The sequence below is a fragment of the Scyliorhinus torazame genome, chromosome 2 (assembly GCF_047496885.1).
Source record: "Scyliorhinus torazame isolate Kashiwa2021f chromosome 2, sScyTor2.1, whole genome shotgun sequence".
Taxonomy (NCBI): Eukaryota; Metazoa; Chordata; class Chondrichthyes; order Carcharhiniformes; family Scyliorhinidae; genus Scyliorhinus; species Scyliorhinus torazame.
The window spans coordinates 20,959,033-20,974,834 of NC_092708.1; the positions used below are offsets into that span (position 1 = coordinate 20,959,033).

Below are 15,802 nucleotides of genomic sequence, written 5' to 3' on the forward strand. Positions count from 1 at the left end.
GATACTGTCCAATACTGTACTACCATGTAACTGTTCTATCCTCCCAGGACCAGCCCTGTAAACCCTTACCACCATACGAAGCATCACCCCGCCGGGTTCATTTTTGACAAGGGTTGAATGTGGTAGTATGTATTGGGGGTCATGTGGGACTGGAAGCCCTAATGTCATTGGCTGACAGATCCCGGGTCCTGGTTGGCCGTTGACCTCATACTCCGCCCTGAAGGCGAAGTATAAGAAGCCGGTGCCTTCCCCCGCAGGCCAGTTTACTGTCGGGCTGCTGGGGAACAGACACGCTTAATAAAGCCTCATCAACTTCACTCTATTCGTCTCACGGAGTCTTTGTGCGCCACAGTATGTATGTATGAATTGCTGCAGTGCATCCCGCAATTTGCTGGTGGAGGAGTGGGTGGATGTTTAAGATGATGGGTAGGCTCAAACAGTAACCAAGTGTTCTCTTTCAGGTACTGACAGCCTTGCTGTGCAATGCTGCTTGACACAGATTCATTCTCTCTCTGATCTTTCTAATTGCAAATGCTGGAGTAATTTTGCATATTTGGCTGAGGCATTTGATAACTATTTTCCTTTCACACCTCCCTTGCCACCCCCTATACCCTCGTGTGTTTCCAGACACCCGGAGTTCTGTGATCTTTTGGAATCGATTCTGGAGAACACCTTGCAGAACATACTGATAGAAGCCAGCAGGGGGGAAGTGGTCCTGACAGCTCGACCCAGGGTGATTAGCCTGCCTCCTGTGACATCCAGGTAAAGCTCTGACAAAGCTCGGGGGGTGGTGGGGGGTGGAAATAGCCATGGAGGGAATGGTTGTCACCAGTGTGGCCACTTGTGCAACAGGGCCCCATCATGTCCACATTACCTGCTTGCCATGTTTCACCAGCACAGTGTTGGCAAAAGCCCTTGTTTGTTGAGTTCCTCTGATCATTTGGTCAAATATACTGCATGGTGCAGTGTCCTCTGTAGTGGAAGAATTATTTGTTCATTTCAATTGTGTTGCGACTCTGGGTCAGGTAGTGCCAGAGTTGACCGCGCACTAGCCCAGGGGATTGTAACATGTTCAACACGGAGGAGTACTTATTCACCGGCTGGGGCTGGGATTACAGGCGCTGTGGTAAGTGGTGATATAGGAAAAAAAACAGTTCCGCCAATATTCTTATTTCCCAGTCTTTTTACTTCTGGTGTTAATTTTCCAAAATTCCCAGGAGGTTTCCTTGCCCATGTTTGATCTGTTGCCATTGAGACCTCATGGGGTCTGGAGTCATCCCTTCTGTATACCACTGTGCTGTGCCACCTTAGGAATAGCGATGGTGCTTTTGACATTAGCTGTAAGGTACGACTTGGTGGGCATGACTATGCTAGTCTGTTGTTTCACTTGTCTGCGGAACTGCTCTACCAATTTCGTTACAAGCCCCCAGAGGACATGGCAGGGTCGACGGGCTGGGAGCGCCATTGTTGTTTCCAGTGCCGAGGTCGATGCCAGGTGATCCCTTTTTTACCTTCAGTGGTGGCTTGATACAATCGAGTGGCTTACCTGGGGCATTTCAGAGGGCAGTTAATAATCAACCACATTGGTGTAGCTCTGGATTCACGGCTGGTAGATTTCCTTTCCCAAAGGGCATTAGCGAACCAGCTGTGGTTTTTACGATAATCTAATAATTCCTGAGATAAGTTTTTAATTTAATTTATTGAATTTACATTCGACTGCTGTGATGGGATTTGAACTGTTGTCCCAGAGGATTAGTTTAGGCTTCTGGATTACTAGTCCAGTGACACTACCATCCACTGGTTTAGCACAGGGGCTGCTTTAGCACACTGGGCTAAATCGCTGGCTTTGAAATCAGACCAAGGCAGGCCAGCAGCACGGTTCAATTCCCATACCAGCCTCCCCGAACAGGCGCAGGAATGTGGCGACTAGGGGCTTTTCACAGTAACTTCATTTGAAGCCTACTTGTGACAATAAGCGATTTTCATTTTTTTCATTTTCACTCCACATGGCAGCCTCTCCTTCAATGCTGCACTTCATCGCCTCTCCACACCCCTATGTCTCCACACACTGAAGCCAATTGGAACATACCAACTTTAAAAATTTCAAGCTGAATTTAGCCATTTGGCCCTTCAAACCTGCTCTGCTTTTCAACAAGATCATCTATCTCAATAAGGGGATTGGGGGTTATGGGGAGAAGGCAGGAGAATGGGGATGAGAAAAATATCAGCCGTGACTGAATGGCGGAGCAGACTCGATGGGCCGAGTGGCCTAATTCTGCTCCTATGCCTTATGGTCTTATGGTTTTAATTCCACCTTCCCGCCCTATCCCTATATGCCCTAATTCCCTTTGTACTAAAAACTTACTCAACTTCTGTTTTGAATATACTCAATGATGGGTAACCCACAGCCCTCTGGGGCAGGAAATCCCAAAGATTCACAAGCCTCTGAGTGAAGAAATTTCCTTGCTCAGGGGCAGTTAGAGATGGGCAATAAATGCTGGCCTAGCCAGCGAAACCCAGACCCCGTGAATGAATTTTTAAAAACCCTGACCACCTGTTCCAGATATCTCAGATAGGGGGAATATTTTCTCATGTCAAAACCCCAAAGCATGTTACACATTACAAATAGATCACCTCTCTTTCCTCTCTGAATCTCAGAGTATTAAGGCCCAGTTTGATCAGCAGCTCCTCGTAGGACAATCTCCTCATCGAGTCTAATGAACTTCTCTTGCGGTCCCTCTAAGGAGCAAGTATCTTCCTCAAGTAAGGGGACCAAAACAGCACAAGGTACTCCAGGTGTGACATCGCCAGTACTCTGTGTGTTCTCTGACTATGGGCGGCACGGTAACACAGTAGTTAGCACTGTTGCTTCACAGCTCCAGTGTCCCAGGTTCCATTCCTCGCTGGGTCACTGTGTGGAGTCTGCACGTTCTCCCCGTGTCTGCGTGGGTTTCCTCCGGGTGCTCCGGTTTCCTCCCACAGTCCAAAGATGTGCAGGTTAGGTGGATTGGCTATGCTAAATTGCTCTTAGTGTCCAAAAAAGGTTAGGTGGGGTTATGGAGATAGGGTGGAGGTATGGGCTTAGATAGGGTGCTCTTTCTAAGGGCCGGTGCAGACTCGATGGGCAGGTGGACTCCTTCTGCACTGTAAATTATATGATTATCTATGATTACACCAGAGGTAGATCAGATTATAGATAAGGAATTAAACCTGGGTCAGACTTGGGCTCCACATCTCCGCATCTTCGTGGGCAGCATGGTAGCATAGTGGTTAGCAATATGGCTTCACAGTGCCATGGTCCCAGGTTCGATTCCCGGCGTGAGTCACTGTGTGTGCGGAGTCTGCGCGTTCTCCCCGTGTCTGCGTGTGTTTCCTCCGGGTGCTCCGGTTTCCTCCCACAAGTCCCGAAAGACGTGCTGTTACGTAATTTGGACATTCTGAATTCTCCCTCTGTGTACCCGAACAGACGCCGGAATGTGGCGACTAGGGGCTTTTCACAGTAACTTCATTGCAGTGTTAATGTAAGCCTACTTGTGACAATAATAAAGATTATTATTATTATTATAATATGAGGAAACAATTGATGTTTTAAGACTGAAATTTGAAAGTAATCTCTAGATTTCTCTGAATTTTAGAAGTACTCTGGAGCCTTTAAGCGTCCAAGACATTTCACTGAGTAAGGAAGACTTGAACATCAGCCTCACAACGTAAGTGATGTTACTTCACAGGTAACTTATTTATTGCTGTCACAAGATGTGTGTCATTTGTTTCATGAATGATAGAAATTGCATTGTGGAGGAAGTCATTTGGCTCATTATGCCTGTGCTGGTGTTACCTCTTCAATGGGAGCTGCCCACTCTAATCCCGTCAGTCTCGGGAATCCACCATGTGATGCTGTCGGGAAGTAACACTTGATTATCGCACCGCGGGCTTGTCATTGTGCCTGCTTTAACTTTTCCTTTTGTTATCAGATCTAGGCTCCTTAAACTGCTCATGCTCCAATGAGCCACCTCCCTTTTGCCCCCTTCTTACTCTCAGGTAGGCTTGCAGGATTCCAACGATGGTCAACCCTTCATCGTTCGCAGCTTCTGCATTCATGTGTATACCATTATTCAGCAAATGTAATCCAAAATTTCTCAGTTAGTTGGATATTATGGGGTTTTTTAAACTGTCAAGATTTAAATTCACTCCTAGTTTTGTATTAGTTTATAAGGCATTATTAAACTGTAGCATTAAAATTTTAATCCAAGACAAATGTTGATCCCTAAAGTTTCAAGTTAGATGGGGAAGTGGAATTCAGCCATGAACCTCCAATAAATATATGAACACCTTGGTCGGTCGCTCAACAATCTGTACCAAGAAAAATCATTCACTTATAATTACTTATTGACTTCAAAACCATCATTATCACTAATTAAATTGGATTATTGCTGGGAAAAAACTACATGTTGTCAAAGCTTTTTATCTTGCACTCATCAGGAAAATTTGTAAGAATGCCAAATGTAAAGGGCACAACAAGTTATACTGCATGAGAAGAGAGCGCTGATTGGCAAGTGGGCTCTGATTCATAAAGGTATTGCCACGGATAATGAACCGGTTATCTGATGAGTGACTGTTGACTGCCAAGCTTTGTCAAAATGTAGATCAGACTCTGATTGGTCAGGGCATTGCCCTGGGGAATGAACCAGATAATGTTGCCAGATTGCCAGCTGTTGAAATCAATAGTTGTAACAGATGTAAATTGGCAAAGTCAATCTAGAATTAAACTTCTTATACAGTTGACAAATTAACAACAATGAATAGACACTCTATTACATAGCTTACTGCCTTACACGCTGGTGGTTAATAACATTTTCAGAGCTTGTCCGTGTAAGTGGTGTGGTCGAGTTGATTCTCTTCCACCCTGGGGTAACTCATCAAGAGAGCTCCAAGCATCACCCAAGCACAACGCAACGCCATCTGCACTCTCAAGATTAACCACAACATTGTCATCAAACCAGCAGACAAAGAAGGAGCTGCTGTTATACTGAACAGAACGGACTACACTGCAAAGAAGTGTACCGACAACTCAACAACCAGGAACACTACAGACAGTTACCCGCCGATCTGACCAAAGAACATACCCGCCGACTCAACAAACGGATCAAAATCTTTGATCCAGACCTTCGGTGCATCCTACTTGCTCTCATCCTGCATACTCCCCACGTTGGAAATCTCTACCGCCTCCCAAAGATACATAAAGCCAACACATCCAGCTGTCCCATCGTATCAGGCAATGGGACCCTGTGTGAGAACCTCTCTGGCTACGTCGAGGGCATCCTGAAACCCCCACAAGGAACCCCCAGCTTCTATCGCGACACTACAGACTTCTTAAGAAACTCAGCACCCATGGACCAATTGAACCAGGGACATTCCTCGTCACAATGGACGTCTCGGCACTCTACACCAGCATCCCCCATGACGACGGCATTGCTGCAACAGCCTCAGTACTCAACACCGACAACTGCCAATCTCCAGATGCAATTCTACAACTCATCCGCTTCATTCTGGAACACAACGTCTTCACCTTCGACAACAAGTTCTTCATTCAGACACAGGTAACAGCCATGGGGACCAAGTTCGCATCTCAATACGCCAACACCTTCATGTGCAAGTTTAAGTGCAACCTCATCACCGCAGGGGACCTTCAACCGACACTGTACACTAGGTACATCGACGACATTTTCTTCCTTTGGACTCACGGTGAGGAATCACTGAAATGACTATATATTGACATCAAAAAGTTCCATCCCACCATCAGACTCACCAAGGACTGCTCTCCAGAATCGGTTGCTTTCTTGAACACATGCATCTCCATCAAAGACAGACACCTCAGCACTTCACTCTACCGCAAGCACATGGATAACCTCACGATGCTCCACTTCTCCAGCGTCCACCCTAAACACATTAAAGAAGCCATTCCCTACGGACAAGCCCTCCTTATACTCAGGATTTTCTCGGACGAGGAGTAACACGACAGGCACGTATAGATGCTGAAAGATACCTTGTAAGAACGGAATATGGAGCTCAGCTCATCGATCGACTCTTCTGATGCGCCACAGTGAAAAACTGCACCGACCTCCTCAGAAGCCAAAACACGGGACACGATCGACAGAGTACCCTTCGCTCGAAACTATGACATCTTCTTCGGAGCCTTCAACATGTCATCGAATACGATGACCATCCTGCCAAGGCCATCGCCACATCTCCACTACTTGCCTTCAAACAACCGCTCAGCCTCAAACATACCATTGTTTGCAGCAAACTACCCAGCCACACCACACAACCCTGCCACGGCAACTTCTGCAAGTCAAGCCAGATCATCAACATGGATACTACCATCACGCGTGAGAACACCACCCACCAGTACACGGTACACACTCATGCAACTCGGCCATTGCAGGAAAGGATGTCCCGAGGCGTGGTACATCGGCGAGACCATGCAGACGCTAAGACAACAGATGAATGGACAACGCGCAACAATCGCCAGACAGGAGTGTTCTCTTCCAGTTGGGGAACACTTTAGCAGTTAAGGACATTCAACCTCCGATCTTCGGGTAAACATTCTCCAAGGCGGCCTTGAAAACACGCGACCACGCCGAATCGTCTAGCAGAAACTGGGAGCCAGGTTCCGCACGCATGAGGACGGCCTCAACCAGGATCTCGGGTTCATGTCACATTACATGAACCCCCACTATACTGCCCGGGGTTTGCAGAATCCCACTAACTGTCCTGGCTTGAAACAATTCACACTTCGATTACCTGTGATTATTCCTCACTCCACTCACACTGTTTGTACCTGGAAAGGTTTGTTTACCTGTAAAGACTCTCATTCCAATCATTCTTCACATTCCAATCTGTAATTATCTTGCAATTGCGTCTCTCCTATGTATGCTGTGTTTGTGAACCTGCCTCCAATTCACCTGTTGAAGGAAAGCTTATGATTTCAAATAAGCCTGTTGGATTTTAACCTGGTGTTGTGAGACTTCTTACTGTGCCCACCCCAGTCCAGCGCCGGCATCTCCGCATCATGGCACCCTGGGGGTAGCGGTGTTAGCTTTTGGAATGTCAACCTGAGGTAAGTCTTTCTGGAGGGCTCATGTCTTGTGTTCCACTCATGTTTTGTGTTCCAGTCGAACCCATCTTCTGAACAAGTATCTGAAAGATGTGTTCATTCTCATCTTCCTTGACCTTAAGGCACTTGTGAAGTTCAGTAACATACTGATGTCTGCCTCTGACTGACTAGAGATTACATAGAACATACAGTGCAGAAGGAGGCCATTCGGCCCATCGAATCTTCACTGACCCACTTAAGCCCTCACTTCCACCCTATGCCCGTAACCCAATAACCCCTCCTAAACGTTTTGGATACTAAGGGCAATTTAGCATGGCCAAACCACCTAACCTGCACGTCTTTGGACTGTGGGAGGAAACCGGAGCACCCGGAGGAAACCCACGCAGACACGGAGAGAACGTGCAGACTCCGCACAGACAGTGACCCAGCGGGGAATCGAACCTGGGACCCTGGCGCTGTGAAGCCACAATGCTATCCACTGTTCTACCGTGCTGCCCACTATGTAGCCGTACTTTTATTACCTCTTCCTTTCTCCCATGAATATGTACTGTGCCAATGACAGTACCCTTTTCGGTAAATATCACAACAGAACAAGACAAAGAGAATCTTCTACAAAGAGAAGTGTTCAACAAAGAGAAATGGAACTGCTGAAAGATGTGCCGAGAACACTTTCTGTGTACCGTAAATTTGAAGAGAAAAGTCCTGTTCCATTCTCTATTGATCAATCTGTGCGACATGTCACAGAATCACAGAATGTGACTGAAATGTTCACATTTTTTTAATGTCCATTACTTGCACAGTCATGGAAGGATTCTGGAAGATGTCAAAGTTGATGAAGCACAGATTACCTGAGGTTTCCAAGTATTACTTTTTGCTCCTCTACTTTCTAATTTATTTTTACCACCAGCTGCACAGGAGCAGATGAAACATATTGGGTCCCATTAATAAGCTATCCCTTAGCATAGTTCTCAATGTTAGCAGCTTTATCACTGTTGGAGAAAATTGCTTTTAAATAGATATCTTTGCTTTATTTTCCCAGCCATTTCCCTACATTCAATTTCATTTTCACCATGGCCACTTTGGTAACCATCCCCCTTGACATTCAGTGGCATTACAATCGCTGAATCCCCCACTATCAACAGCACGGTAGCACAGTGGTTAGCACTGTTGCTTCAAAGCGCCAGGGTCCCAAGTTTGATTCCCGGCTTGGGTCACTGTCTGTGCTGCACTTTCTCCCCGTGTCTGTGTGGGTTTCCTCCGGGTGCTCCGGTTTCCTCCCACAAGTCCCGAAAGACGTGCTTGTTAGGTGAATTGGACATTCTGAATTATCCCTCAGTGTATCCGAACAGGCGCCGGAATATGGTGACTAGGGGCTTTTCACAGTAACTCCATTGCAGTGTTAATGTAAGCCTACTTGTGACAATAATGAAGATTATTATTATTTTACCATGGCACTTCCAAGTACTCTGTAATCTCATCCTTAATAATGGACTCTAAAATCTTACCAATGACCAAAGTCAGACTAACAGGCCTATAATTTCCCGTCTTCTGCCACCCTCCCCTCTTAAACAGCGGTGTTACATTAGCCATTTTCCAGTCCTCTGGGACCCTCCCTGCCTCCAGTGATTCCTGAAAGATCATCACCAATGTCTCCACAATCTCCACCAATGCCACCACAATCTCCTCAACTATCTCTTTTAGAACCCTGAGGTTTAGATCACCTGGTCAGGGTGATTTATCCACCATCAGGCCTTTCAGCTTCCCCAGCACCTTCTCCTTAGTGATGGCCACTACACTCACCTCTGCCCCCTGACTCTCTTGAAGTTCTACGTTGCCACTGTGTCTTCCACCATGAAGCTGATGCAAAGTACCTATTCAGTTCCTCTGCCATTTCTTTGATCCCTATTACCACTTCTCCACCCTCATTTTCCAGTGGTCCTATGTCCACCCTCGTCTCTCTCTTACCTTTTATATATCGAAAAAAAAACTCTTGCAATCTTCTTTTAGTCTGGCTGACATGTATCCAAAGCTGGGGACTTGGAGATTTTAATTATTCATTCATGGGATATGGGCCTCATTGGCTAGGCCAGCATTTATGCCCATCCCCAATTGCCCTTGAGAAGGTGGGTGGTGAGCTGCCACCTTGACCCCCTGCAGTCCATATGGTGTAGGTATACCTACAGTGCTGTTATGGTCTTCCCAATCCATGATCAAAACTATCTAGAAGATCAAGGGCAGCAGATGTATGGGAACTCCGCAACCTGGCAAATCCGCCCTCAAGACGCACACCATCCTGATTTTAGGAGGTGAGGTTACTCGCTGTAGGATTCCTAGTCTTTGACCTGCCCTGGTAGCCTCAGTATTAATATGGCTAGTCCAGTTCAGTTTCTGATCAATGGTAACCCCCAGGATGTTGATTGTGGGGGATTCAGCGATGGTAATTAAATGTCAAGGGGCGATGGTTAGATCCTCTATTGTAGGAGATGGTCATTGCCTGGCACTTGTGAGCCCAAGCCTGGATATTGTCCAGGTCTTGCTGCATTTTTGGGCTCCATACTCAGTCAAATGCTGCCTTGATGTCAAGGACAGTCACTCTCGCCTCACGTCTGTCATTCTGCTCTTTTGTCCATGTTTGAGCCAAGGCTGTAATGAGGTCAGGGGCTGAGTGACCCTGGCAGAACCCAAACTGAGCGTCCATGAACAGGTTAGATTTATTATGCTTTTTGTATACAGGACAGACCTGGGGTGTTTTCCACATTGCCAGGTAGATGCCAGTGTTGTAGCTGTACTTTAACAGCTTGGCTAGTGGCATGCAAGTTCTGGAGCACAAGTCTTCAGTAGTATTGCCGGAACATTGTCAGGGCTTTTGCAGTATCCAGTGCTCCCCACCGTTTCTTGATATCATGTGGGGTGAATCAAATTGACTGAAGGCTGACCAATGTGATACTGGGGACCTCCGGAGGACACTGAAATGGATCATCCACTCGGCACTTCTGGCTAAAGATTATTGCGAATGCTGCAGCCTTATTTTTTGCACTGAGGTGCTGGGTTCCGCCATCCTTGAGGATGGAGCTATTTGGGGAGCCTCGTGTTCCAATGAGTTGTCTAATTGCCCACCACCATTCACGACTGGTTGTGACAGGACTGCAGAGCTTAGATCACTTAGCTCTGACTGTAGCAGGGTTCTTCAAATGGCGGGTCTCAACTCGCAAGCGTGTGTCGGGAGAGTCGTGGGCAACGCGGCGCCGATCGTGGGAGAAGCACCCACTGGCGGAAACCAACTTTCATGCGGGCTGCGACTGGCTTTTAAGTTGAGAATGTCAGCCGTGACCAGCCTTTAAATACGAAAAATGGAGTCTTCCAGCCAGAAGCGGCAGCATAGAGCAGGTCACACGCCCGGCATCTACACTGACGTCAGGTGCCCTGTATGTCCCTGCTTTGGGTGCAAAATCATGGAGGAGAGATTCTTCCATTTTGTAGGTGCCAGCAAGCAACAGGACTGTGCGAAGAGCTGAAGATGGATCGTATCGTAATAAAGAAGAGGGCCAGAGACACAACCAGACCACGATCTCACACCTGAATCTGCCGGGAGCGAGTTGCTCAGGAGTCCACAGCAGGACAGAGCAGTGCTGGTGAGAGCTGTATACAGAGCTGCAGTGCCTCCAGTGAACAATCCATTAAGAAGAAACTGCAATTGAGAATAAAACAGTATAAAGATGATTTCTTGAGATATGGCTTTGTTAATTGTTCCAGTGCAAATCAGGAAGGAAAGCCCATGAGTGTTACATGCAGAAAAATACTGGAAAGTGACCATTGGATGCTATCTATGTCTTACCTTGCAAACATCTTTTCAATGCTTAACGAACCGGACCTCAAATTGCAAGGGAAGGGTGATGATTGTTTTGGCACTTTGAAGAAGTAGATGCTTTCCAAAAGTCATTGAAAGTTTTGCAAGTGCGAGTACAAAGCCAAAATCACTACATGTTCCCCACACTGCTACGACACTTCGAAGAAAACAGTGTGAGTAAGGGAACGGTCAATAGACTGGCAAGCCTTATTCAGTTGCATCTGGCTGCGCTGATCAACAGTTTCTGTCGCTACTTTCCAGAGGAGAAGTTTTAGATTTTGAAAGAGAAGAGGCGAGTGGAAAATACTTTCGAGTTTGAGACCCCAGACTCCAAATGAAGACAGTAAAAGTCTTACAACACCAGGTTAAAGTCCAACAGGTTTGTTTTGAATCATTAGCTTTCGGAGCACTGCTCCTTCCTCAGGTGAATGAAGAGGTAGGTTCCAGAAACATATATACAGAATGAAGAGACTCAACTTTTGCGCCTCACCTGTGACGGCAGATTAAAAACACGGCACAAGTCCATGAGGCTGTCAGCATTCTGGAGTAGCGTCTCCAAGGAGTATCCAGTGCTGAGTAAAAGAAGCATTTTGTTGCTGTTGTCCTTCACAACGACTTACATGTGCGAGGTTGGATTTTCAGTCCTCACAAGGATGAAGACAGCATAAAAGAACCGGCTGAACTCCGCACCTGATATGCACATTTTCCTCTCCTCCTGTGAACCTGATTGGAACAAGATGGTGAAGACCAAGCAGACTCCCCTGTCGCATTAAAAGTAAGTGAAAATAGTGTGTTGCGAAGGTTGGCCGGCGCGGGTCGCGAAGGTCGGACGGTTGGTAAAAGTGGGTCCCGGAAAAAAAAGTTTGCAAAACACTTGTCTATTTTATACTGCTTGCACTGCTTAGCGTGCAAGTAAGCCGGTGTTATAGCTTCACCAGGTTGACACCTCTTTTTTAGGTATGCCTGGTTCTGCTCCTGGCATGCCCCCCCCCCCCCCCCCCCCTGCATTGATACCCATTCTTCATTGATAGTCCTTCAGATACATGAATAGGATCTCGAGAGATTGGTGGGCGGGATGGATTGATAGAGAGGCGATGGGAAATGGGATGGCTGCTGGAGAGTGATACTGACACTGGAAGAGGGTGTTTGGCTGTGATGGTGGCAGAGATCTGAGATTGGTGTTGAAGGTGGCGATCTGCAGTTGCACCAGGGGAGACGGGAGGAGGCCATGATTGACTGAAAGTATGCTGAAGACGTTTCTGAGGGATGGTGTGGAATTCACGTGCTCCTCCTGGCCCACAGTGCTGTTAAAATGGGCCTCTGTTCTCCGGGGCCCTGCAAACACTCATGCCAAATATGAAATTTTAAAGCAGTGTGAAAGTTGACCTGTAATTGTTGCCTTCCTCAACACAATGTCATGAAAAATCTCGTGCAGAGCATATATTAAATGAACAAACAATAGCGTTAATATTCATGCAACAAACCATATGATATTTTTTTTTTAAATCCCAATTTTCTCCCCTGTAGGAGTGAACCTTTTGCTGGGGTAGTGTTGTCTGACCCGGGGAATCCTGCAGTACCTATCAGCACTGACTAAGACAGTGAATGTCGGTAGGAAACCTATTTATTCCGCCATTGACAGCTTCACTTTCAACCCCTCTTCTCACTCTCAAATCCCTCCCTCTGACTACTTGTCTCCGAAACATCTTTTTTCCCCAAATCCCCTCTCACCTGGCCCTCTCTTCCAATCTCTGAAATCATTTTTATGGTCCCTCCTCATTCCACTTCTTTTGTATTCTTCACCACTCAGTTCCTACTTTGTTCCCTTCGTGGCATTTCTTGGCACCTTTCCACTGTGAGGAGCTGCTTCTTGGAATTGAGCCAGATGTCCACACTTACCAGCACAGTTCCCGGTACAAGGACAAAACTGGTGCAGGATCATTTATTTTTTCTCTCTTAACTTGAGGCTAATGAGTGAGGTGAACCAAGACTTAAAAGTGTTCTAACTAATGGTTTTTAATAACATGAACGCAGTACAGATTTAAAGACAGATGCGTAAAACTTTTAAATCACTAATACAATTAAAACACCGATCAGCCGATTCTCTGACAACATCCTGGTAATGAGAGTTTCGTAATTCCTGTGGCATGTTTTCCTCGTGCACTGAGCACTGTCCCGTGAACTGTCTCTTCCATCATTCTTTTTTATTCTTTCACAGGATGTGTCTCACTGGCACTCCCAGTATTTGTTACAAACCCCTAATTTCCCTTGAACCGAGCAGCTTGTGTTACGCCACCCTGGGCTAGTATGTGGTCAATTCCAGCCCCAAGTGCCCCGATTCACAACACAATATATGTTTTATAATAATACCCAAAGTCTTCTGCCCTTGGCTGCCCAATAATTAGTCACATGGTTTGTGAGTTTATACACAATTACTGTTTATTTATTACTGAACTATAATGACATGCACAGCAATTACAGTTGTTTAAATAATAATAAGTACCTAACTCTTACTTTGACTTGCCTCCCCATCCTCTACACACACACAAGACAGACAAACACAGAGGGGTGGAAAAGGGGGAAAACGTAAGTGAAAGAGAAAGGATGATGGTTCCTTGCATGCTTTCTTCACAGTGAGCTTGTAGATTACAGTCTTTGTTTTGAAGCCTGCACTCACAATTTTCCTGGAAGGCAGAGTCCCTGTTTTATCAAATTTTGCTTTTAGTTCGTGGCCTGCCTTCAGGCCCTGTGGTTTCAGGAATCCAACGCCATCAGGCTGATTGAAGAGAGAGTTAGCTGGTTCCTTGGCCTGTTCTGTGCTGTACAGTTCTATGTTCTGGAGAGAGTCCAGCCCTCACAGCGGGCTTTCTGGAGCAAGTTTAGATGGATCTCTTTGGAGAGCTTCAGCAGCAGCTTTCTGGAGAGAGTTTAGCAGGATCTTTTACCTCCGTGTTGCCATAATCAAAACTGAAAGCTCCTTAGGTTTCTGAACCATTTCAGTGGGATAAGATCCAATCACCATCCGTTACCAGGCAGAGCACAATCTTTTGGGCCAATTCATTGGCCACCAGCCACATCAATCAAACCGAGTCCCAGCCAATCTCTGTCATTACTCCGTCTACACCTCCCTCCAGTTCAACCAGCACAGACTAGCACAGCGACCTCACCTGCTGCTGAAATCCTCTGCTTGAATTAAAGGCACAGGCCACTTGCCTCAAAGACACATGTCCATTAATCATCCGTGAATCAAAACTGTAACGGCAAAAGTAAAAGAAAGGGAGTGACCCTTACATTTGCTTGACCATCTCAGAGGGCAGTTAAGAGTCAACCGCGTAACTGTGGGTCTGGAGTCATGTGGGTCAGTCTGGGTACTGATAACAGATATCCTTCCTTAAAGACATTCGTGAGTCGGATGGGGTTTTTACACCAATCAATGAGTGTTGACGTAGATAGATGATGTCCTAGTCACCATTACCGAGACTAGCTTTATAATTCCAGATTTAGTATCACCAACTGCGATTGTGGAATTTTTGAACCAAGGCTTTTTGAACTGGGCTCCTGGCGGACTAGTCCAGTGATATGACTACCGTGCCACTGTTTCCCCCTGTTGGTGCTGAAAATCAATATCCCTGTGGGTAATTTTCCATTCTCTCTTGCCCATGGCTGCACAGACTAAAGCTCCCAAACAGCACCTGGTGTTTACCATGGTCACTCAGAATCTACAGATGCCTTCTTATCTGTAACCTTACAGACTGTCTTACATAACACTGCAGTCACGTTTCCCCAACATTCCTTCGTCAACAGTCAGTTTAAAGTTGTTTTAAGCCAACTGTTTGTTTTAGCAGGTAAATAATCCAGGTGGAGTCCTTCGATGAGAGTCCTGGTGAAATTATCAAAATTTATTTATTTTTCAATTTTAACCCAGGTAGACACAGATTAGTTGGAGTAGTCTATCTGTTGCACCCTTAGCACAGACTAAGGACCAACCCTGGGTCAGACTTGAACTCTATGCCTTAGTCCCGTTAACAAACTACCTGAGGAATAACCTGACATAATTTGATAGTAATCTTTAGCTTTCTCCAAATTTAGTCTACAAGAGGTTGAAATTAAATCATCAGAGAGTAAGACCGATTTGGACATCGACAACCCAAAGTAAGTGAAGTTACTGCACAAGTAACTTATCTGTAGCATTTACATTCACCTGTAAGATGTATACTGTATGTGCAACCAACATGTCCTGGAATCACAGGAAGTGCAACTTAGAAGGAGACCGACTGGTTCATCATGCCTGGGTTAGCTCAGCTGGATCAGCTCACCTCGAGCATCAACCTCACCAAGGTCAGTGACTAGCAAGCTGTAATTACAGGGGTGCTTATCTAACAATTGTTCCCCTTGCATAGAACATATAGTGGAGCACAGATGGAAGCCATTCGGCCCATTGAGCCTGCACCAACTCTTGAAGAGCAATCCAGTTAAATCCCAGTGCCCTGCTCTTCCCCATAGCCCTGGAATATTTTCCGTCCAGCAAGAATTCTGCTTGGAGCCATTTCTTGCACCCGTGTCTTACAAGCTCTAGTCGTCTTAAATCACTGATGGCTTTGCCCTCTCCCTCTTTCTGTAACCTCCTCCAGCCTTAGAACCCTCTGAGACCTTTGTCAATCATATTTTCTGCCACATTGTTGGTTTTCTTTGCTTACTACTGACGGACGTGCCTTCCGCTGGTATGACTATAAAGCAACATCATTGTTAAACATGGGAGCGATTTAATGGAAACACCCGAAAATGAGCCCCCACGCGCTTCTTGCCATTATTAACTACCTTACCATCTGATCTGCCAGACT

At 46.1% G+C, this 15,802-nt stretch overlaps 1 protein-coding gene across 2 annotated transcripts in view; it reads left to right on the forward strand.

Moving 5' to 3' along the window:
- Nucleotides 1-15,802, forward strand: part of cfap65 (cilia and flagella associated protein 65) — a 243,182-nt gene that overhangs the window by 219,525 nt on the left and 7,855 nt on the right. The window contains exons 32-34 of one of the 2 annotated variants that reach the window (XM_072469307.1): nucleotides 628-762; nucleotides 3,636-3,707; nucleotides 15,051-15,113. In XM_072469307.1, coding sequence (XP_072325408.1) covers nucleotides 628-762; nucleotides 3,636-3,707; nucleotides 15,051-15,113 — 270 coding nt within the window. Of the gene's footprint in view, nucleotides 1-627; nucleotides 763-3,635; nucleotides 3,708-12,488; nucleotides 12,573-15,050; nucleotides 15,114-15,802 lie in introns of both variants that reach the window. The other variant, XM_072469318.1, reaches the window with a different exon arrangement.